Raw genomic sequence first — 23,163 nt, 5'->3', positions numbered from 1 at the left:
ATATTCTGGCATCACAGTAATGGGAGCTGTAAATGCCTCAGCAAGACAGATAAAATAGCAGGGGACAGATATCATCCCTGGCACCTCTCCTGGGCACCTCCTCTCTATGTATGAATCATTGTTTATCCAGGTAGATTTTATTTATGTCCTTTCTCATGACACATATGTGGCAGGATTGTCAGACCATGGTAATGCACTGGTTATTTTGCCATATGTTTTGCATTAAAGAAAATACAATTGGAGGTTTCCATACAGTGCTCAGGATACTTGCAGGCTGGAAAATAAATGTTTCTCAGGTGTCTTAGACTGGAGCAATATGTGAAGCAGAGCAGCTTAATTTCTTTCAGAATCACTGCCTGTTTTACAGTTATCTTTTTATGTGTTCCTTTTTTTCTATTTTTTAATTGAGCACAAGAAATCCCTGATTAAAAATAAGTCTGTGGAATGATGTTTGTATGTACCTGTTAGTTAAAACAATACAATTAGGATGTTGTAGTTGACAGACAGTTCTGGAATAACCAGTACAAATAAACATTTAAAGAATTAAGATACAAAGGTCAGAAGATGATACATTAATGCTTCATCACATTTTCCAGATTTTTTCTGTACTCATAGATACTTTAGTGTATAAGTTTAACAGAGAATAAAGATATAAAATGGCAGTTTGCCAATAGTAGGCAAGGAAAGAAGCCATCCTATATGGCAGCACACTGGTTTCCAAACTGTAGGTGGTAGAAACCACTTTGGAAACCTATTTCATAAGGAAAGAATGATATTCCTGTCCAACACAATTACAGTGTTCTCAAGCATGTCTGAATTGGACGTACCTTGTAGCAATACTTCAGGAAAACACCTTGATCAAGAAAAAAATGCTTTGGTGATTAATCCCATTGACATTACTGTGGCCTAAAGGGCTGTGGCAAATGCAGTGTAGTTTTAATTAGGGAATTAATAGAAACATATTCTGGTAAATTGAATTGTTGGCATGCAAACAAACGGTTGTTTTTTTTTTGTTTTTGTTTTTTTTAACTGGGAATTTACATGAAAGATATGTTATCAGTATTTAAGCTATTTTCCTTTTTTTACTCCCAGAAAACAAAATTAAGCCCTAACCTGTATAATCATGTAACAGATGTACTTTTTAAAGCCTCAATTTTACATCATTCTCCATGAAGTCTGTTTTGATCCTGGGGCTCTCCCTCCCCCATGTTTATGCTCTCCTTCAATAACAGGAAGCAATGCTACCCCTCACAATCAATGGGAAGTCTGAGCACAGCTCCAGACTCTTCTGCTGCTGCTCTGAGCAGCTCCTGCCCCTCCCTCAGTTATTCCTCACATCCTTCCACTGCCACTACAGTTGGACCAGTGGGATGATGGTTGAGTACTTCTTTTTCAGGTGGTTCATTTCTGCTCTCTAGATCACTGCACACTTCCCTGCTGAGGAATATATTTTGCCAGTAGCATGTTTTAACCAAAAAACCCCAAAGGAATGGTGTGGTTTTTTTCTGTTGAGATCTGGAAATAAAATGGAAAAGGTGAACTAGGAAGGCTCAGGTCTTCAGGTGACTCTTAAAACTGGTCTTTGAGCTTTGTTGGGTAGGCTTTTCAGGGACTGAATGTACTTATTTCAGCTTTTCCAAGTGATTGTGTTTGGAGAGGGAAGACTAAAACAGGATACTCAACAGGGCAAATAAACTGGTGGGTTAGAAGGAAAGCTGGATGGGTGGATTTTTATCACACTGTGAAAAAGGTAAACCCCGAACTTCTTTCAGCACTCCTATCCCCCTTAATGCAGCCCAACCCCGCCTGCCTCAGTTATTCAGTATTACTATTTTATTGCTGTTTAAATATATTTGATTCAAAAACATCACCTCTTTATCCATTGTGAACACATCAGTCAAGGAAACAAGCAATGCCATAGACTAAAAAACTCCATCTGTGTCTTATCTGAGGCCTGGTGATGTTTTAAATACTTGAGTGTTTTCTAAAGATGTCACCTAGTTAAACTGATAAACTACTCATCTTTCAAATAGAATTTCTGACCATATAGTTATGTCTTCCCATCCCTGTTCTTCCTGGCTGAGATAAAAAATCTACTTTGTTATACCAGTGGAAATCTGGAGTCATCTCAATCTCTACTGATGTAAAAGCGACCAGAGTCTGTCCCATATAATACTTTGTACAGCACTTTAACTTTTGCACTATGAAATATCTAAAGTGGGACTTGGAATGCTCCTTTCATTAAAAATGAAACATATTTATGAAGAAATTACATCAACTTTAGAAAATATTCTGAAGGTAGTGCAAATACAACAGATTCCATTTCTTCAATTTAGAATAGAGGTGTGGATAGCCATAACTGCCTGACTTTAGACATACCCTGTAACCTAAATTAACCTCTGAGATTAAAGTATTGCCTGAAGTAACAGTTTTAATTAAAGGACACTAATAAACTTTGTGCACTAAAAAATGGAGTATGTTCTACTCCTGTACTAAATTTGAGGAAGTTGCATCATGAAGACATACTCAGACATCAAACTCTAAGTGTCTGAACTGTGAGTGAAAAATGGGATGACAGAGGGAGAGAGACACAAGTAACCTCAGTGCACAAAAGTACCTGTTTGCTAATGACCTGTTTGTTTTAGACCAAAAGTTTATTATTGCAGTCAGTAAAGATATGAGTTGAATTGCACACACATTTTCTGGCAGTGTTGGTCAAAGCTTATATTATTAACAGATTCTGGAGATTTTGATAAAAACTTCACAACAAAAATCCACTTTGTGGCAGACTATTAAGGCTACCAGCAGCAGAAGTACAGAGCATCCCAGGAAATGGATTTAACACCAAAAAAAATGGTTTCTGTGGGTAGAATTTGCTTTCTGGCATTGCTTTGATGATTACTCAAGATCCTGCCTGTGCCATGGATTTTCATCTGCCGGTGGTGTTTGCATTAAGTTGTGTAACTGCTTCTTAATGCCTGTTACGTAAGGATGCATAGATTGCAGCTCCGTGAGGTATCCTGCACAAATCACAACTGATAGTGTCAGCGTGGTTTCAAAGGTTACTCTTGGCTGAATAAATTTTACTTTCATTAAGTCCCCCATGTCTAAGTTAAGTGCTTGGTTAATACAGAAGTATGGGGTATAAGCTCAAGTAAGGCTCAGATAGTGCCTGTGCTTGTCCTGTAATAGAGTATATAATTTTTGTGATATTTGATACACCACTGTGATGAAGCTTTCCTGGTCAGGGGGGAGAGATTTGCCATTGGCTTTTGCCACGCTATGATTTTACCCCAAGGATCTCAGGTTACACGAGCTGAAATACAAAGAACCTGTAAATAGAAATCAGAAGACATAGTCAACATTCAAAAGAGGGTTTTTTAAATTCATTTTTACAAAGTCTACTGTTTTAGCCCTTTTTCTTGTATTTAATTTTATTCGGGCTAAGTCAGGATCTGTAACAAGGAAAAATAGTCTAAAGATATCTTGGACACTGCACTAAATACAAAATGTAGCGTAAAGTGGAAGAAATTGAAGAGAATGGACATGAGAAAAGAAATCTCAGTTAGCAAAAATGAAAGTTTAAGTCTAAATCAGAAGGACTGTAGACATAGTTGGAAAGGACCTCCTTTCCTTCTCTTTCCTTAATTTAACACCTTTCTAAATGATTCATCTGAATTCCCATAATAAACACAAGTTACATATAAGGCACTTTTTCACTGGAGGGCTCTACCAGGATATATTTAGTAGTGTGGTCCTCTGAAAATGCACACTTTACTTTGTATGGAGCCTCTTAAAATTCTGTATATTAACTGACCACAGGGATATCATATGTATATACACATATATATATGGTCAGGAAACATCTTCCATAGAGTACCCAGAGGAATAGAAAAAGCAGAGAAGCAAAGACAGAGTGGATCATGCTACTGACCACAAAGTTGCAAAATGGCACACAGACTCTTTAATTGTGCATTGTTCTCCTTCAAAATATTCTAAAGTCAGACATGGATGACTTTTTCTCTACATCTGCTTTTTTATGAGATTTTAAAGCTGCCTAGATTAGAAAATAAATAATATGTCAAAATATATTGGCTCTTATTTTGAGGGCTGATCGGAAGCAGATAAGATATCTATGCCAGTCCTTGAAGTATTAGTTAAAATATAGTAACAAGTTATTTTTAGTAGCAGGTATTGCTTGGGTAAACAAGCTATGAAATTTTGCTCCATGTTTCATCATGCTGGGTAGGATTACTGATGGTACTTCCTGGCCCATACATACTAAAGACCTACCAGAGGAGCTGAAACTGAATGAGGAATAGTCAAAAATGTCAGGTGATGCCATGATGTAAGTTGGACTTGGGGCTGATATTTGCAACATAATTCTCTTGGAAGACTGCTCCAGAAATGACTTGTTTAGTGCACAGAAGCCTTCTCCAGTTTCCAATTTGGCTGGTGCTTTCCAAGCATTTTTTATGTATTAACTTAGCACATTCTAAATGTGTGCCACATTTAGTAAGAAATACTAAACACTAACTATCCACAAAAATGTATCTGAGGAATGTCACAGGTGAAAATGCACAGAAAGTTCTTTTGTGAACAAAGCTGAACGCAACTGAGCTTGATTGGGGAAGCTCAGTTTTATCTCAGAGACGCTGCAGAAGCTCAGGATGAGAAGAAAACTTTTTGCAGGGAAGAGCCAGAGGCAGATGCATGCCCAGTATATTCTGACCACTAAAGCAGATTTCTGAATGCACATTCAAAGTGCACTGGTCTGCTCATTACTTTTTGTATTTCATAATATAGATACAATATTTTTCATTTATTATTATTTATCATCATCATCATCATATTTACAGACTGAAAGAGGGGAAACTTTGGCTAGATTTAGCAAAAAAAAGTTATTCACTGTGGTGAGGGTGGTGAGACACTGGAACAGGATGCTAAGGGAGGTTGTGGATGCCCCAATCCTGGAAGTGTTCAAGGCCAGGTTGGATAAGGCCTTGAGCAGTTTGGTCTACTGGGATGTGTTCCTTCCCACGGCAGGGGGGCTTAGGACTAGATAACCTTTCAGGTTCCTTCCTAACCCTTAAGATTCTAGGATAAAATTACACCAGTACAGTCAATCCGTAACATTGATTTAAAAGTTCAGTCACAATATGCAGAGGTGGTTATCTGCAGTTTACTAATGTCTTTCCTCGGAAGAAAAAAGACACTGTGGCTTCAGGAGGCTTCTCTTCTTGTCTTTCAACCTGAATTCTACTGCCTATTAACACCAATTCTAGTTTACCTGAACTACTGTGACACTTTCAGTAAATTATGCTGATAAACAAGTGCTCAAATTTGCTCAGTTTTTTTATGCTGGATGAAATATTTTTTCTTTGTAACTTTGTGTCTCTGAAAGACAGGGCTTTTAAAGCCAAAATCTGATATAATCTTTGCTTGCACTTCAGGTTAAGTTGATGACAAAGGCACCAATCACTTCTCACCCTCAAAAGACCTGGGTCAAAACATCCCTGTCCTACAGCCTGGGGTACTTTGCTTCAGGAAATATTTAGTCTCTCTTTGTAGGTAAAGGTAAAATAAACAAGAACCCTCCAGAAACTACTCTTGCTTTATTCATCCTGTAGAAATAATGAAAGGGGAAAGTGTAGTAAGAGTAAAGTAGGCATGTATGACCCTTCATTATCCTAAATTTGAAAGAGCTGTGGGGTGACTTAGCCCACAAGCAGCTTTATGTTTCCAGCCTGTCATGCTGTGACCTATGTAGTTTTCCAGAAGCAATGCTGGTCATGTGTGAAATACCAAGTTAGTAATATGTTCTGTTGTTTTATAAAGAGGAAAGACAGGACCTGCAAAAACATCATCTCCTAGAAAGAGATTATACCCTTTTCAATGCCTCTGCCGCTTCAGGTGAATATCCTGCAATAACGAGGCAATTTAAGAGTTTAGGATATACAAATAAAAAGATTTCTGTTCTCATGAAGGTATAAGGTGCTTAGGAAAGTATTAGGTTATGCTTCAAACAGCGAGAAAAAACCTGTGTAAGATTTTATCATGATATGAGTTGAATATCTGTAATTTAGTAACTGAAAAAGTATGCTTTTGCTGGGTCAGTTGGTATCGTTTTGGTCAAATGATCACCCACAGTTTTTGAAATCTAACATTGCAATACAAGTTCAATGGTTGGCTGGATCTTAGCACTTAAGGACATTTTTCTGCAGTTCCCAGTTGCAAGAGACACATAAGTGGGAGTGGGAAAAATGCCTTTGTTTGGGAAACACACTGTGGGAAAATTGCTCAACATGATTCAAGTGTCAGAATTGGAATGTAACAACTGGTGTAGCCAGATTAGTGCAGAGAGAAGGCTAAAAGCAAAAAACTGCTTTTTGTCAGGGTTCTCAGTTAATTTTGTTGTGCTGAGACAACATTTATAGTTTACATTTTGTTAATTGTGTTCACAGATAAAATTTTAGTTACATAAAATTAATTATACATATCTATGGTAAACTAAAGCCTGGAGACCATCTGTTTTTTAGTGAGACTGACTTACAAAAAGGAAACATATCTATGGGGATTTTTAGTTCCTTTGTGCTTTTTGCAAAACCGAAAGTCAGCAAATCCATTTTGTTTGCTTGGATAAATTGGGGAGTAGGGAGTGTTGCCCTTTGGAGGTGTCTCTCTGTTCATCTATATAAGAGATAATCACATAAGGGATTAGAAAATACTGGGAGTGTAAAGCCTTCATTGGAATATGGCAGCCTGCATCAGGACCATTGCATCAGAGCAGAACTGATGCCCAGACACTTTTATAACCCTCTCAAGTTGTTTCAGAAGATGTCTCCAAAATTCTGTGAAAATTTCCCAACCATCAGGTGTTGTGTCTTTCATGGCAAAGGCATTAAGATTCTTCCAGTGTCCCACCCAGCAGTGCCTTGATTATAGTCCCAAATTCCTGAAAATGAGGGGAGGGGTGGGATATCATGTGATTCAACAGCTGGGTCACACAACCTGTTGCACTGTGCACTGCTGTTGAAAGAGCTGTCTGTGATCCCAACTTCCAATATCTACAGTACTTTACAAGATGTGACAAGTCCTTCTAAAGTCAACAACTGCACAAGAGAGCAAACCTGAGCAGTGAAAAGGGCCTCCTTTTGATGAAAAAACACTTGATTAGAACCTTATGATAATTAGAGGTTGTGTTATTCTAGGACAACTCACAGTTCTGTGAATCAAGGATGACTCACAGCAAGTTTGATAAGATCATGATTTTGTGATTTTTCTATGAGATGCCATTTTTTTCAAAATGGCCCATACTGCCCTTAGCTCTTAGATTTCTCTATTATATTCCTTGGTTTCCTTTTTGGAAGAGTAGAAAGCAGTTCTAGATTCCTGGAGAGGGAACTAGATGAGAAGCAAATCTTTGCTTTTTGCAGAGAAGTTGACAACAGGTACAAGTTTATTTGGTTTGACATTGAAGTTATTAGTGAAACTTGAAATACCTGCAAATGCAATGTATCCTATAAACACCAGAGGCCCCCACACAAATCAATTTTTGATGATTTACAAATGGATAATAATTTGGAATATCCAACATTATTTAGGATCTATATGCAGTAAATTAGTTGCTTCTTCTGTTCTTTTTCACATAAAATCAGCTCTTGGATAGAATTCCAGCTTCGTAAATACCCCCAAGAAACAAAAGTGGAAAAGTAACCATGTTTATAACACATTCCCCTTGCTCACAGCAGGCAGGGGGATGCCTGCATTGTTATGGCAGATAATTGCTCAAGGCACAACTCTGGGAGAATCTTGTTCCAAATTCTGCTATTCCGCATAGCTTAATTTAAAATTAGCAATCCTTTTGGATAGTTAGGATTTTCTGATTTGTACAAAACACAAGTATATGTGTAATTTCGTGATTGAAAAATGGTGCTAAATTTAGAAGTGTAAAAGTTAGTTATACCGGTTTTAACCCAGTTAATTATATTGGATCTTTCTGTTAGAACAAAAGCCTTTTTGTACTAATGTGAGTAACAAGTTCAAGGGAAAAGCTAGGAGCAGCTTGGGCTAAAATGCCCTTATCTTTTCAAAATTACAGAAACACAATATATTACATAGGAGAGAGTTACTGTACTCTTAATGAATTTTGTATTTGTTCTCAAGATAAGGGGGATGAAATAGGAAATAAAAAATCATTTGTCTTGAAAGGAGATATAAAGTATACCCAAACCATTTTTACATACAATCTTATCAGCCCATTTCATGGCCACTTGCCACTCTCAGATGCTCTTAATATATTGTATACCAAAGGCAATACTGCTGACACTGAATTCTGCCACTGCCAAACTGCATATTCATTATTGTTCACAGTCATGTGAGGTCAAGTTCGGTCATTGCAAACAAAAAACCTTTGTCTGGATCTTTACTCCCTCCTCACAGTTTTTTGTTTCCTAACTTTTGTAACACTCCCCAAGTTGAAAGTTTCTTTTTAAAGAGGATGCTGTGCACTCTTTTGTAAACATGTCTCCATTACTAGAAGTGACATCATGGGAATCGCTGGGAATGAGCTCAGAGAACAGACCCAGGGTAGAGCCGATGTATAAAGAAGTCCGCTTGTCCCTGCTCCCTCCTCCTCTGCACAGAATTGTCCAGCAAACAGGTACTTTGTTGAACTCCACTGGAAGCTTCATGAGGAATTTCAACATAGGAAGGACTAATCATTATTTTAGAAAAAAAGAGTCCTGCCAGCTCTTTCTCCTCTGCAGGCTGCTATGCACGAATGTGGTCAGCAGCTTATTCACACAAAGCCAGGGTTCTGCTCATTTGCCATCATATGCAAATCACCTCCCTGGACTCATTGGCAAGGCAAACGCTTCAGTTTAAGGACTTTAAAAAGACGGATTGCAAAACTCAGGCACGGTCCTGCTCCTACTGAGATCAGTGGCAAGCCTCCCATTGGCTTCAATCGAAACAGGATAGAATCTCCCTTCTCTGGAAGCAAAACCCAGCAGTATTTGGGCTTTTTGGAGCACATGCAGCTCTGAAAGTCTGTTCCTTTGGGGCATTCCAAAATTTTTCCCATTTGCTTGATTCCATGGCAACACAACATCACCATCAAGCTTTCAATACTGAAATGAGATTTTACTACTAAGCCTGAGGATTTATACAAGTGTAAAAAGATCTTGCTAAGCTGCAATTCCCATTAGACTAATTCAGGATCCTTTTCAAATGAGTGACGAAATTATCTCTGGATTTACTTTACAATAAGCCAAGAATTTTTAAAGGTTAGAAAAATGTGAAAACTGCTCTACAATCATAAAAGAAACATTCTTTCATTATTACACAGAATCACTACGTTTAAGTAAAACATTGTATCGATTTTACTATGTTTTTCAAAACAATCTAAAAAATAACCTAAGCCGTTTTCTCATAAATTATACTAAAATCAGACTCTAGAGACAGTACAAAGTTATGATAAAGCCATCGTGTTACTTATATCACAGAAATACCCCTTTTGCAAGAAAAATATACCAGTTTAAAAGTACAATAAAAAAAACTAAACAAACATGCAAGAAGTTAGGTTTTAAATGTACTATAGTTCATCTTTTATTGAGGGAAGCAAAATAGACAAGCTGGCTTTACACTCAGCGGCTGAGAGTTTGCTCTGAGTTACACCATAGCATGTTGAAAACAAGTGCCCTCTCTGATCCCCTATTTTTATGAGTGGAAAGGGAAAAAAGATCAGTGTGATTCCACACCTAGAGAAGGTCGTGTGTAAGCAGTATTGAGGGTCTTCTGTAAAGTATCTACTAAGAAGTTCCCAAATAACAACACAAATGCAGTGAAACAATTAAATTACTTGACATTAGTAAGAATTTTAATGGCCTTATGTTTCCTGCATTTTCTTAGACTCAATTTAGAAGTGTTCATTGCCATCTCTGTTCTATTCAGTTTTCATGTAATCCAGCTCTTGAATCATGTGCTGCGATGTGATTTTTAAGATGATTCAAGCTCTGACTCCCCTCACTGCACATAGATTCACGCTGAAAGCAATGATCAGGATGTGGGCTGCAGCATTTTATTGGGGTTTTTCTTCTGTGATCTGCTCCTTAAACAGAGAGTTACAAAAACCCAGGACGTAACACTGGATTTTCTGAGTGGAGTTCAGAGCTTCCCCTTTCGATACTTACAGCACCCCTGAGTCAAACCCCACGCAATCCCGGGTGTGGGATGTGGCCCTGCTGCTGGTCACCAGATCAAAGACAGGCGTTTCCTTCCCTAAGGAAACCCCACTCCTCCACTGAGGCAGTGAGATGCTCGCTGAGCAAGCAAAGCCGAGGTGAGGGTGTACAGCGAGTACAGATGTGACAGTAGCACTGTGGCTGTCGCTGAAACACTTACAGCCTCCTGGCTCTGCTCTGATGAGCGCAGCAGCTACAAATTTGCTCTCAGCTGCAGCAGAGCCAGCTGAAAGCAGACTCTTCCCCTTCTTTCCCAACACACCTTCAAAAAATCACTCCAAGAAAAAGTTGACGTCAAGTCAAAAGCTTTGTTCTAAAGCTGGACAGCTAAATGGAAGGGCTTGTATTTTAGAAGTGGCCAGATATTCTGGGTATGTTCCTTTGCAAGACCAAAACTAGAACGTGGGTGTTTGGCACTACTTCACCAGCTCTCCTTCACCAGAACTGACACATTTGAAATTCCTGGCCCAGATTATGAGAAAACTGGATGAAAACTTTAGTATGTGAATGTGCTCTCAGAAATACAATTACAGATTGTCCTTTCTTTATACAAAAAGTGGTGATTTAGAAAGCAATTTGATATACACAAATACTGGACTGCTTATTGCACAGAGATACAAACTTTATAAGAGTTGTACATTTCACTGGCTCATACTGTATTTTTTAATTTGAAAATTAGATATCTTTTATTACAATATCCACGTTGCAACAAAATGTTTTTCCTTGCTAAAGGAAGAAAATTCAGACTCAAATTCCCTTCTGACCCACAAACTGCAGAGTGCTCTTGGTAAACTATCAGCTCTAATACTCCAGCAGCATTCCCTGGAGGCACTCACTTGTGGGAACTAGGGCAGTTCCCATATGCATGCAGCAGTTAGGTTTCCGTCTATCACATCTTAGGCATTTTATGTGTGAAAGGCAGCTGTAATTCTTTACAATTCGCATTTGTAATAACTTCAAAACAACATCTGGAAGGAAAACCTTAAGGGGAAAACTAACACCTCGTGCCACTTAAATCTCTAAGCAGACTATTTGCATTAGTATAAACGGTATCTTTTGTCACTGTATTCCTGCATTGCACTGCTGTGATTTGGACATTCGAAGAAGACGTGTAGGCACGAGCCTTCCTGCTGGGCTGTAACTCAAGCCACAGAGAAACTGTCTTTAAATAGCCCAAGGATGCCAAAGCCAAAAAATACTCTCGCCCTTGTTTGGTTACATGCAGCAATCTCAATCAACATTTACTTTTGCGCTCAGTGAAAGGCAAACTGGCACTGCTGCAAGGCCGGGCAGGCAGATCGATACCTGTCCCGAAATTTCCGCAATTGTTCTCAGCGGCAACTCTGAGTCGCTGCAAACCCATTTAAACACCATTTCACATCAATTTCCCAGCGTTTTCGTGTTTAGCGGCTCAGACCTGAGAGCTGAACAGCCGTGAGTCGCTGCTCTCCCGGGGCTGGGGGAGGAGGGCGGGGGAAGCGGCTGTTGAACCATGCGGCGCCTGCAGCAGGGCCAGGCCGGCCGGAGCGGCTCCGGGCACGGCTGGGCAGGGGCACCGCAGCGCTGTGAGGGCTGTGAGGGCAGCGCTGTGAGGGCAGCGCCGGGGCCCTGGGCCGGGCAGGGCCGCAGTGCGCACCGGGCGCTCAGGAAATCGCGTCAGGCGCGGCGCCGCCGCCGCGGGCCCGGCGGGAGGGCCGGGGCAGCAGCGGAGCCCGCGGTGAGCGCGGGCCGGGGCCCGGCGGCGGAGGGGAGCGGAGCGGAGCGGGGCGGACGGTGCGCAGGGGCGGGCGGCAGCCGGGGCGGCGCGGGCGGTGCTGCCCCCGGCGGCGGGGCGGGGCAGCGCAGCGGCTGCCGCGTGGCGGGAGGGGCGGTGCGGCCCCGGCAGAGCGGGGCAGCGCGGAGCGGCAGCAGCGGTGCGGGGCTGCGGGCCGGCTGAGGGGCAGCGCGGGCCGGGCGGTGGGCGCGGGGCCGGGTAGGCGAGGGGAGCCTCGGCCGTCCCTGCGGGGCTCCGGGGGCCGGTGGCTGTCCGCGGCCGGCGGCCGCCCCTCGCCGCGGCCGGGGAGGCGCGGGGCGGCCCCTAGGTAGCGGCGGTGCCCGGGGCGCTGAGCGCCCCCACCGCGCTGAGCGCCGCGGTTTTATTTATAGCAGGTCTGGTGAGCGGCAGGGCTGGAGCCCGGAGCGCTGCTGAGGGAGCCCTGGTGAGCCCGGAGCGCTGCTGGAGCCCGCGGGGATGGCGGTGGCCGGCAGGTGAACAGCGCCAGCGCCGCAGCGGGGAGCGGGCGCTCGGGGGGCGGGTTGGCTCACAGGTAGGTATGCGGCGGCTGCTGCTGCTGCTGCTCAAACGGGCTTTTAATTGCGTATTTTTTAAAGTTCATGTTTTGTATGTGCCGGTGCAGCCAAGGTCACCTTGAGCACGAGGGGCACGCATTTCGGTTCCAGCGTTTGAGGTTTCCGGGCATTTTTTTGTATTTATTGTGAGGGTTAGATAGTAATTTGACTGAGGACTAATTTAAATAAAAGGCGGATTGAATGTAAGAGCCGGCAGATAAAGGGATGGCTTAGGTACTTAGGCTGTGCAAGGATATGCATGGTCTGCATGGTTATACTGGCTCAGACTCCAGTTTGTAGTGGGAGCTCTGTGCGTGCAGGTGTTACGGGATGGGTTTGTGGCAACTTGGGGAAGGCGCTAAGAAAAGCAAAAACGTTGGACTAAAGTTTTAGGTCTTGCTGTTGCAGATGTTAGCTTATCATGCTGGGTGGGAGCAGTCTCATTCCTGATGGCCCACAGCTTGGCCACAGAAGTTTCCTTGCAGTGACAGACAGAAGAGGTATTACCTCTTTACAGTTTCTCTCGGTGAAAGTGCTGGCATTCCTATTTCGGTGGCTTTCAATAACAAAGCAATTTAATTTGTAGTCTTTTGCAAACACATTGTACAACACTAAGTTGTTTTAGTATGTTTGCCCTTCCTTGTTTCTTTGGCCAAGAGAGAATGATTTACTGCGCTTATGTGAGCTACAAAACTTCAATTTCAAAATAATAATTCAAGTTTAGATTTCTTTTCTGTTCTTTAATCCCACAAGACTAAAACGTCACTTGTCAGCAGTGTGTTCACATTTAGAGGTGTGCTTTTTTTATAGAGCACTCCTTCTTCCCGAGGAATTTGCAAACTGGTTTGACTACAGCTAGACCAGACACATAAAATATACTGTGAGGTGGGATTAGGTGAGAACATTAATGACAGTTTTTGTAGATCATAGGTGTCCTTGAGAAGCAAATTATGAAAGAGCAAGGTCACAGAGTGCAAGAGAATAGTAAACTTATGAAAGTGTCTGACATGCGTATCCTTACGGCTGCAGGGTTTAAAGTGTGCAGTAAAGAACAGTGGAAAATTACAAAGGGGCTGTAGTGACCTGTTATGGGAAGAAGACCAGGGAGAGAAGAGCATGCAGGAAGCTGGTTTGTGTGCTGTGTTTATGGAAGTCAAATGTGCTGGGGTTTTTAGCATATCAAAATGCCAATTTCTAGCTGCAAGGAAGCATCTTTGGAATTGAACTTTTACTGAAGGGTGAAAAAAATATCAGTTTGCTAATTTATTGCTAGATGCCCATCACTGAAATTAGACATGTGTTTCTATGCATTCATGCATATAAATATTGCATGCATATAAATATATGAATATTCAGATTAAAATTTTATATATATATGCACATATTATTATTTTGCAGTTTGTGATCTTCAGTTCAATTCCTGTGTCATGGATGAAACTGCTTTGTCCCTTGGAACAATAGATGTTTCCTATTTGTCCACCTCAGCAGACTGCAGCATCAGTAGATGTAAGCATTCCAGTGAAGAGTGGGTAAGTAAAAACTGTTACTGGCCATATTTATCTTATGATTTCTTCAAGTTGAAGGCAGACTTTTTATTGTTATGAAGAACAAAGATAAGGAATTATGCCTCTCATGCATGATACAGCTTGGTTTTAATTGAACTTGAAACGTAAGGAGGAACCAACAGTTCAATTCTGTGCCAAAGAGTAATGTTGCTAGAAAGGAAAATTCCTGTCAAAGTCTAGTGATATTCTTACAGTCTTCTGGTGTGAAGCTGCTAATCATTTTATATATATATAAAGCAGTAAATGCACAGAATCCCATTCTGGAGTAGCCAAAGTCAATCAGCAAGTCAAATAGGAAGCTTGTTGCTCTTCTGGGTGATGTAGTTTAAAGTGTACAGGTGAAAAGGAGCTTGATACTGAAGTTGCACAGTCATATAGACATTGAAGCTGGAGCTTTCCATGCAGTCCAGGAGGCAGAAAAAGATTGGTGGATATAAATAAGGAGCCTATTAAAAGTCTGTGTCCTCCATTGAGTGAGTCTTGGGATTTGGAGGGGACAGAGGAGGCAGTGAGTGGTCTGGGTGGAGCCAGAAGAGCCACATGGGGACTGGGGTGATGATAGCTGGTTTAGCAACATAGGTCAGGAGGAATTAGACATGGATCTGGAAAGGAGGAGTTTGAACTTGATACAGAAAAAGAATTGGAAAATGGTCAGAGTTGAGGGAAAGGGCAGATGTCTTGGCAGGTGGGATTTCTATCTAGCTAGATCTAAGTTCCATGGAACAGCAAGCTGCAGTAAGCAGGAGGTCTGTGAGAATAAGGGCAGGCAAGTCAGAGGAGATAGAAAGGAGATTTTGTAAGAAAATGCTGGAGAGATACCTCTAGGGTTGGAGGCAAGCAGAAGGTAGATGGCATTGTTACAAAGTTGGTTTGTTTTGGAGTTAGCATTAAAGAAGGTGATAGAGGAGGGATTATGGCAGGCTTAGCATCTTGATACTTGTTTATTTCAGATGGAAGAGTTAGCCTTGGAATATTTGCCAGCTCATGCTGCTTGCCAAATGTAATACATACACAACTTAGTTTTTAAGTATCTTCAGCATTGTTTTTTACTTTCTGGGAGTTTCTCACTGGGCTGAGTATGTGATGATCTGTATTTGTGTCTTCCTATCTTGGTTCTACCCTGCTGCTCTGCCACTTAAAAGTTTTATTTTAAACAACATTTTGGGTTTGGTTTGTTTTGTTTCTGTAACTTCTTTTTTAATACTGGAAGTAACTTTCCTCTCAATAACACACGTGGTTTAAAAATGGCAACCCAGTTCTCATTCTCAGACAAGCAATAATTCAGTAGGCTTCAATGAAAACAATCAAAATCTTTGAAAATATACTTAACTACAATTTTTGCATTATGTTGTAACAGAGAATGAGTTCTGTGAATGCAGTCACTCTGGATTTTTTGTTCTGTAATCTTCAGATAGACAGTGTAACTTTGGAGAAGGCACAGGGATTCCTTTTTCATATCACTCTGCATGAAACTGCTGAAAGTGCCTACAGAGTCCATGGAGTTAATATTTTGAATACATTGAGTTTTCTTGTAATTTTACAGGGTGATAATCAGTTGAACCTTAAAATACATTGCTCATATTGCAAGCATTTTTATATTATTGAGAATGTAGTGTACTGTTAATTTCTTTCTGTTGTCTCATCTGGCAGTTTCTTCGGTGTTTCTTAATTACAGTTATCATTCCTTTTAAAATTTTGTGTCAGCCCATGCAGCAATGCTTAGATACATAAGTACAACACTGAGATTTTGCTTTTATTTTTTTTTAAATTTCAGAAAAAACACTGGGAAAAATTGTCCTTTGTGTAATTGAGTGGTATTTTTTTGTGTCTGGCAACTCTCCTTCCTCAAAGCTTTTTCATACACAGTAGGACACATATTTCTGCATATTTACACAGTGGTCTTTTGTTCTGCAGGGGGAGTGTAACTCTCGTCCCACTCTGTTCCGATCTGCCACTTCAAGATGGAAGGAGGCTCTGCTGAGCAGGAAAAGGCCATTTGTGGGACGATGCTGCTATGTGTGCACTCCCCAGAGCAGGGTAAGAAGATTATGGAATGGATTATGTTTGACAATAATGCATAGTTGCAGCATAATGAAGTTGCAGTAGTTTCCTTACTTTCAGAATTAAGGTCACAATGTTTTTACTTCATAAAGTGCTATAGCTTTTCACTGTTGTTTGTAGTTATGTTTTATTTGTCATGGAATTAAAAGATGGCACACACTTCTCAGTGTGGACTCACTCCTTGCACTCACTCTCCAGCTCGTCAGAATTATTACTAGGAAATGGGATAGCAAAATTACCTGGTGTGTTAGATTAATAATGGGAATTTGGAGCATATCAAAGTGTGAAAGCTTGCTTTTTGGACACTTTCATTCTCTATCCACAGGATAGATACAGATTGGAAGCTAAGCAGTATGCTTCCTTTCCAACTTGCTCAGTCTTGTACTTGAGAGAGCAAGTTAATTTTCTACACCTGGCTGTTTGCTTGCCTCTCTGCCCAGCCTGAAACAAGGAAACAAGGACTGCCAGTTGTGATAGTGGGGATATTTGTCTGCTGGGAACAGTATCAAGATGGTGGCTCTAGAGAGGTTGCGCAAGCTGAATTAAAATGTGAACCTTACTGAACTGCATTGGGCAGGCTTTCTCTAAGCTCAAGATGCAAAATGCTGATAAATGCACAGTACAGTTTGCAACCAATTCATCGTGTAATTTGGCTGTGTGTACACGCCAGGCTTTAGACTGCACTCAGTTATACCTTCATTGGCTGGGCCAGAGGGAACATTTGCTGCTCTCTTTGACCAAAGAGAAGTTATTTCACTATTCCTCTGCCAGAGCAGAAAATTGCAGCAATGACATACAGATGTGGTATAGAAATCCAAATGTACTGTGAAGGCTGTGTATGATATGAGCAATAAGACAAACAATTAGATAAACTGAGACTGCTTCAAACAGACAAGTCAAGCGTATTGACTTGCAAGACGGTGTGTGTGAATCCTCAGCTTAGGGCTTTATATATTTAGTAATTAGCCTGTTAGTAATTAGGCTGTTCCTTTCAAACTGGGAATTATGTTTTAAAAATAAAAGTCTTGTTCTGTATTTTATCCATTTAATAAAATACTAATTAAACTATCCTGAGATCCCACTTAAGAAAGGGGTGTGACCTATTAAGCCCTTTGTTGCCTTCTGGTGTAAGGAAAAATTACCATCCTTGCACAGACAGTAACAAAGATAATCCTCTCATTAGATTCCAAATACTTTTTTTGGAGCTGCCTTTTCATTATTTTTGTTACGGAAAAGCAATGAATGGGGCAAATTTCCTTAAGTGTGCTCACCAAACTAACAACTTGCCAATGCTGAGAGTGGAAAGTGTTGCTTCTCCCTCTCATTTTCCTTCCTGCTCTCCTGAGGACTGATCAAGTTCACTAACCAAGCAGAAAACTACCTGCTTTATTAATTTAGTTTTTTGTCTTGTGTGAATGAAGTTGGGATTAAAGGGTGTAACGAATGCTAGAGGTGCTGTAAGTTAAGAGGTGAGGTGTAGAGATCATCAGGAGAGGCCGGGATATGGTGGTGGGAGCTGGGCTTCTTTGTGCCAGCACAGACATCCTGTACTGGCTCAGTTGGTCTAATAGAACCACATGCTCTGCCTGACACAGGGTTGGAGAAGAGTTAAATAAGGAAAAGCTAAATTATGACAGGACCACTGCAGGATGAGTTTCATAGTGAGGTTTAACCTGACACTCAGAGCACTGGTATAGACAGGTATGGACTGGCATTCAGTGGTACTTTGTTGCTGACTGTTTGGGAGACCAAGAACAAGTCACTTTGCTTCTCTTTGCCAGAACATGTCATCAGCTTATAAGATCCACAAAAAATCACCAGTGTTGTCAAAGAAATTAGCATAATATTGAAGTTTCCTCTTAAGACCTTAGAGCAAGACTTGGTTGATTGTACAGCACAGTTGTGCTTTAGCAGGGAGCAGAAGACTCTCTGCTCTCACTGTAGCATATAATTTCTACCTGATTTGCAAATAACATAGGACAGTCATATATTTTAATTTTGTGGCAAATGGTGTGTCCTAAACAAAATACAGACAAATGACTCTTACCTGACTCCCATTGCAGAATTGGTGGTGAGGCTGTTTTGCAGTTTTGCTGTTGCTGGTGACCATCTTTCTCTTTTGCTGTCCTTTTTTTGTCTTCTTTGATAAGTACAATTCAGTAGTTTTGGCTGTAGTCCACTGCTGGCAAGGTACCAATTTTATAATTTTGTATTATTTGGGTAGAAAGAAATCAGCCTCTTGGTCACTTGGACTATGGAAGAGTAGAATTTAGGTCTTCCTGCTAAGGAATATTTGTTGTGGAAGTGCTCCTAAACTCATCCCAGTTAATAATACCTTGGCATGTGGAATCTGTAACAAGGCTCTACAAGGCTGGACTGAGTTTGTTGTTCAGGCAGAGCAGGAATGTGGAGATTTGCCACCTAACCATGGATGGATATCCTGACCCTTGGGCTGTTGTTCCATGATGCTTGATCTGCTGGCAAACTGGATGCTACAGGCTGAGCGTCAAATGCTCGTGGTTACACTAATGCCCAGTGTGGCTTAACAGAGTTCTGTCTCAAAGATGAGTTCTGCATTATGACAAGTCCTTTATATTACATCAGAATCTGATGAAATGTTGTGGCTTGAAGAGTGTAACCAGTACAACCACGTGGTAAATCCTAGAAAATGCTTTGAAAGTATTTGACTTGAGAATAGTGATTTGAATTCCATTTTCATTTTAGAAGTTTTTGTGCTTTATAGGCAGGTTCAATCATTCTGATTTTGGCTTTGCTTATGGTACAAATGAAAAACATTGTAGTATCTTAAATGTTATGATGAGTGTAACAGACAAAGCTATTTTTATGTAATGAAATAGTCCATCAATCTTTTTTTCTTGGTTTTACAGGATAACTTCTTCAATTCTAGTATTCCCTCTTTGGGTCTACGTAATGTCATATACATCAATGAAACACATACAAGGTAATGTAGCAAGTGTTTATTTTGCTTTTAAAATTCAAGGTGTTATGCTTTTATGACAGGGAAATCTCTTTTATGGTCTGGACTGAGTTGATATATATATTGTGGTCCTAAAATGCAGAAATTTGATGCTGACTTCAGTAATGTGCTTGTTAAATCTGGCTGTGTTTATTTGGGAACTGGGCAAAGTCCTTTGGGGTTATAGACAAGGAGTGTAGGGGTCAAACCTATCCCACAAAAAAAAATTCTTTCTCCTTTTGTGCAAATGGCAGCATCTGTAGCATAATATTGAGGGGACCCAATTTATTCCCCTATGCAGAATGACTTCAGGCTGCACTTTAAGTTACTGAGCAGATCTGGCTCACAAGGTGTTCACTATTACCACTTATGGCAGTTAAACTTGAATATGTCTTATGAATCTGTCTCTGCTTCAGTGGCAGAGTGCAGCTTCTGAAAAGTGTGGTATAAATGAAAAAAAAAAAATCTAAAAAATGAAGATGTGACTTTGTGCTATTGGAATCATATCTTGTGTTCTGGGATGAAGATACTCGCACAAAAATATTCTGTTCTTTGGAAAGTTAATGCTTGCTAAGTTTTTTTTTTTTTACAGTAATGATTAGCATAAGCAGATCCTGCAGTGTAGAGTCAGAGCAAACAAAGAGAGGCCAGCAGCCTGAAAGAACTGAGCCAAAGTGTCTGAGTGAAAGAAAGGCAGCATTGTGTGTGCTTGAGAGGGAGAAAGCTAATGTTAGAGGCTGTTCTTTATTAAACTTGAATTAATTGTGGGTTTTTTTAAGAGTTGAGCTTATAGTTTGGAATACAAAAAAATAACAGAAATATTGTTTAACTTTCTAAAAATTAGTTTAGAAAGTCTAATGCTTGAATGGTTTTGAATGGTCAAAGTTACTTGAATTGGAAATATAAGGAGAAAAAAATAGGGGCTAATGAATTATTCTGAAATGAAACACATCTAGCCCAAAATAGTGAGAAATATAGTGTCATTATAGTGTGAAAATGGACAATTTTAATGAAGTTCTGAGGTCTCATGGGGCTACACAGTCACAGTTTCCTGGCCTTAGAAAGCAAGAGGGGTTCTCTTTAACTGCCAGCCTCCTGTAACTGTATTGACAGCCTTTATCTGAGGTACAACTGCCAGTTTTCAGTGTCTCTTGACTGGTCAATTCTGTGTTGTTTTTGTCTTTCATTGCTACATGATCAGAAAACAGATTTTTCCAATTAAACTACATTATGTCTAAGCTGTAAAATGAATGTAGAAGCCTTCGTACCTTGACAGATCTCTTCAATAGCTGTGTGCTGTTCTGATATGTTCACAGTTACCAAAAAATATTGTTGTCAGAAAGAAGCATATCCTTATCTTTGCTGTCTAGAATAATCAGTAAGGCTCTCAAACTCCAAAGAGAAGGGGAATAAAGGAAAAAAAGCAGTTAAAACAGAGTCACTAGTCTTCTCTGACAGCACGATTAGCTGGTCTGAATATTTGTGTAATCATTCTGTGCCACTCTGTGTCCATGGCCCATGCATATGCACCCATCTTAATTATAGTGCACTCAAGGGCTTTGGCCTTTTGCAGTGTAAAAGTTCTGTCTCATCTTTCCTCACTGTTTTTAACACATGTATAAATTTACTGAAATGTGGTAGGGAGGTTTAACAGCCAAGATCAGTAACTCAAGTGATGACAATGGGTGAGACGTTGGCAGCGCTCCAGCATGGAAACCACCATGAGCTTTGACACCCACGGTTCAGTTTGGGACACTCACTGGAGCAGCAGCCAGGCATTGCACCAGCAGACCTCAGGACTGGGGTTTTGCAGAATTCCTGCTCTGGGCTTAGGAATTGCCAGAATTGAACTTTTCATCCAGCTGTTAATTCTGCTCCGTCACATCAGCTCTGCTGTTCGGGGCTCCCAGGTGTTTGGTTTGTGGAAGTGGTGGCTTGTCCACTGCTGGCCTGGTAAATGAGGGAGGTGGGGAGAGGAGTAGTGATGAATATCCACTGAAGGGGATGGGGTGTAAGCCATTCCTGTATCACATGCATCTTCTGTGATGTTTGATATTCCAAATAACATTTTCTCAGGTGATTTCTGCTCGTATGATTGAGAGACTAGAGGACAGGGTTTACTTAAAAATAAGAGACTGTTTTCATAAGTTACCTTAAACACTTGAATTCGTAGTGAGATTTACTGATTATTTTGCAGTTATACTCTTGCTTAAACTTTGCTAGGAGAAGGTATGGAGAAGACACATAGGACTGGGTGTTTGAAAACACTGTAAAGGAAGAAAAGCTAACTAAAAAAGCGGGTTTAGTTTTGATGGCTAATGCAAACATATTTTCAGAAGTGTTAGTGAGAGTTTACCCTGCACTTATGTGAGCAGCTTTACCAAGAGGACTTGGTGTTCCTTGAAGTTGACAAACCTCTTAGCTGGGCGTTTACTTTTCTCAGTGGAAAGGGGCACCAAATTGGAAATCAACCCTATCACTTCAGCCTCACTGAGCTGGCGAGTTGGTTCCAGGGAACACACGAAATGTATGTGCTGGTTTGTTTGCTGTGTTCCTGTGATTCTGTGGGTGTTTTAAGGCCTGAATTGAATGGATGCAGACCCCAGTTGTCTGAGGTGTTTTGTACTATGCATCAGTTGTTTCATCCATAATGTGAAGATACTGGCAATTTACTATAAGATACAGAAGCTTTTAGACAGCCATTTATAAAAGTTTACTTACTTTTGCTTCTTAATTGTATTTTTAGTTGTTTTTAATGCTGTTTTTTTGCAGCAAAATATTTTGAGGATCACACTGAAATACCCTTCCTATTTTTGTAGGTACAGAGGGTGGCTTGCGAGACGCTTTTGTTATGTTCTTTTTGTGCAAGAGAGGGATGTTCATAAGGGTATGTTTGCCAAGAATCTCACAGAAAATGTGCTGAATAGCAGCAGGTAAGATGATGCAAAATTAACTTTTTTAAATTACAAGTACATTAAAATATGCCTTAATTTAGAAACTGCAAGTTTTGAAAATGAGACTGTTTAAAATACTAGAAGGTGCAGTATCTTTAGCACAGCCTTTCAGGAATGTAGCTTGCAATTTCTGTTGGAATGGTAAAGAGGGGAGTTTAAGGATTACAAGTCTCTAAATGAATGGTGTGTAGTGGGGGAATAGCAGACAGTACACAGAAAACTAAATTGCTACATGAGAGCTCTTAAACTTATGTTTATCTAACTCATGCAAATCACCACTGAAGTCATACTGCAGTCATCAGAAATTGTCAGTGTTTCAGATATAATAGGAAAGCAGTGTTTTGGAGTACCCCGAGTTCACACCTGGAGAGTGCAGCAAAAAATGGAAAAAGGCTGTAGAATGGAGTACCCAGCCTTAATTTTGTGGAGCTTGTTTTCTGTTTCATATGCCTCATTTTGAATGGCATCTTGAACCCCTGATCAGCTGTTCGGGTATCAGTTTTCCTTGGACACAGAGAAATTCAACCCTTGCCTGCTCCTTGAGGCTACTTTTGTCAGAGAGCACACACTGCCTACTTTAACATTCCTAATTCTCCTGAATTTTTAAAGCTTGAGTCCCATTTGAAGATGATAGTGTTGCTTTTCAAAAGTAAAACAGACCATGTTGTGCTACAGTCACGGTGTGTTAAATCCACTTACTGTCTCTTGGGTATGTTTTAAAGGGGAAAAATAGCCCTTAGAAAATTTTGTTAGACTTGGTAAAACTGAGAATTCAAGGGCAAAAGTAATCCAGAAGTTCAAAATGGTAACTGCGTAAATCTGTCTAATAAGGTGAGTGAAACTGCCGTGGCACAAAAAAGAAAACATTAACAAAAATGAGTTTGTACCTGTTCCTCCTGAATTTTTAACTATATTAACTGTTTCAGAAAATTTGCAGTCAATTAATATTAGTACCTGTGAACTGTGTGCATATTATTTCATGTAGTCACCTTTGAGCCCATTCAATCATTACCTGCCTCTTAAACTGGAGCTTA

At 40.4% G+C, this 23,163-nt stretch overlaps 1 protein-coding gene across 11 annotated transcripts in view; it reads left to right on the top strand.

The window, feature by feature from the left end:
- Positions 1–11,527: 11,527 nt before the first annotated feature.
- The window catches only part of GPAM (glycerol-3-phosphate acyltransferase, mitochondrial), a 30,517-nt gene continuing 18,881 nt past the window's right edge, over positions 11,528–23,163 (top strand). Inside the window, exons 1-6 of one of the 11 annotated variants that reach the window (XM_058841067.1) lie at positions 11,528–11,678; positions 12,390–12,491; positions 13,971–14,101; positions 16,052–16,174; positions 19,087–19,160; positions 21,995–22,108. In XM_058841067.1, coding sequence (XP_058697050.1) covers positions 14,000–14,101; positions 16,052–16,174; positions 19,087–19,160; positions 21,995–22,108 — 413 coding nt within the window. In that variant the 5' untranslated portion in view covers positions 11,528–11,678; positions 12,390–12,491; positions 13,971–13,999. Of the gene's footprint in view, positions 11,679–12,078; positions 12,217–12,389; positions 12,551–13,003; positions 13,073–13,970; positions 14,102–16,051; positions 16,175–19,086; positions 19,161–21,994; positions 22,109–23,163 lie in introns of those variants that run through there. The other 10 variants (XM_058841064.1, XM_058841070.1, XM_058841066.1 and 7 more) reach the window with 10 other exon arrangements.

The sequence above is a fragment of the Poecile atricapillus genome, chromosome 6, assembly GCF_030490865.1.
Source record: "Poecile atricapillus isolate bPoeAtr1 chromosome 6, bPoeAtr1.hap1, whole genome shotgun sequence".
Lineage (NCBI taxonomy): Eukaryota > Metazoa > Chordata > Aves > Passeriformes > Paridae > Poecile > Poecile atricapillus.
This window is presented reverse-complemented; position numbering and strand designations above follow the sequence as displayed.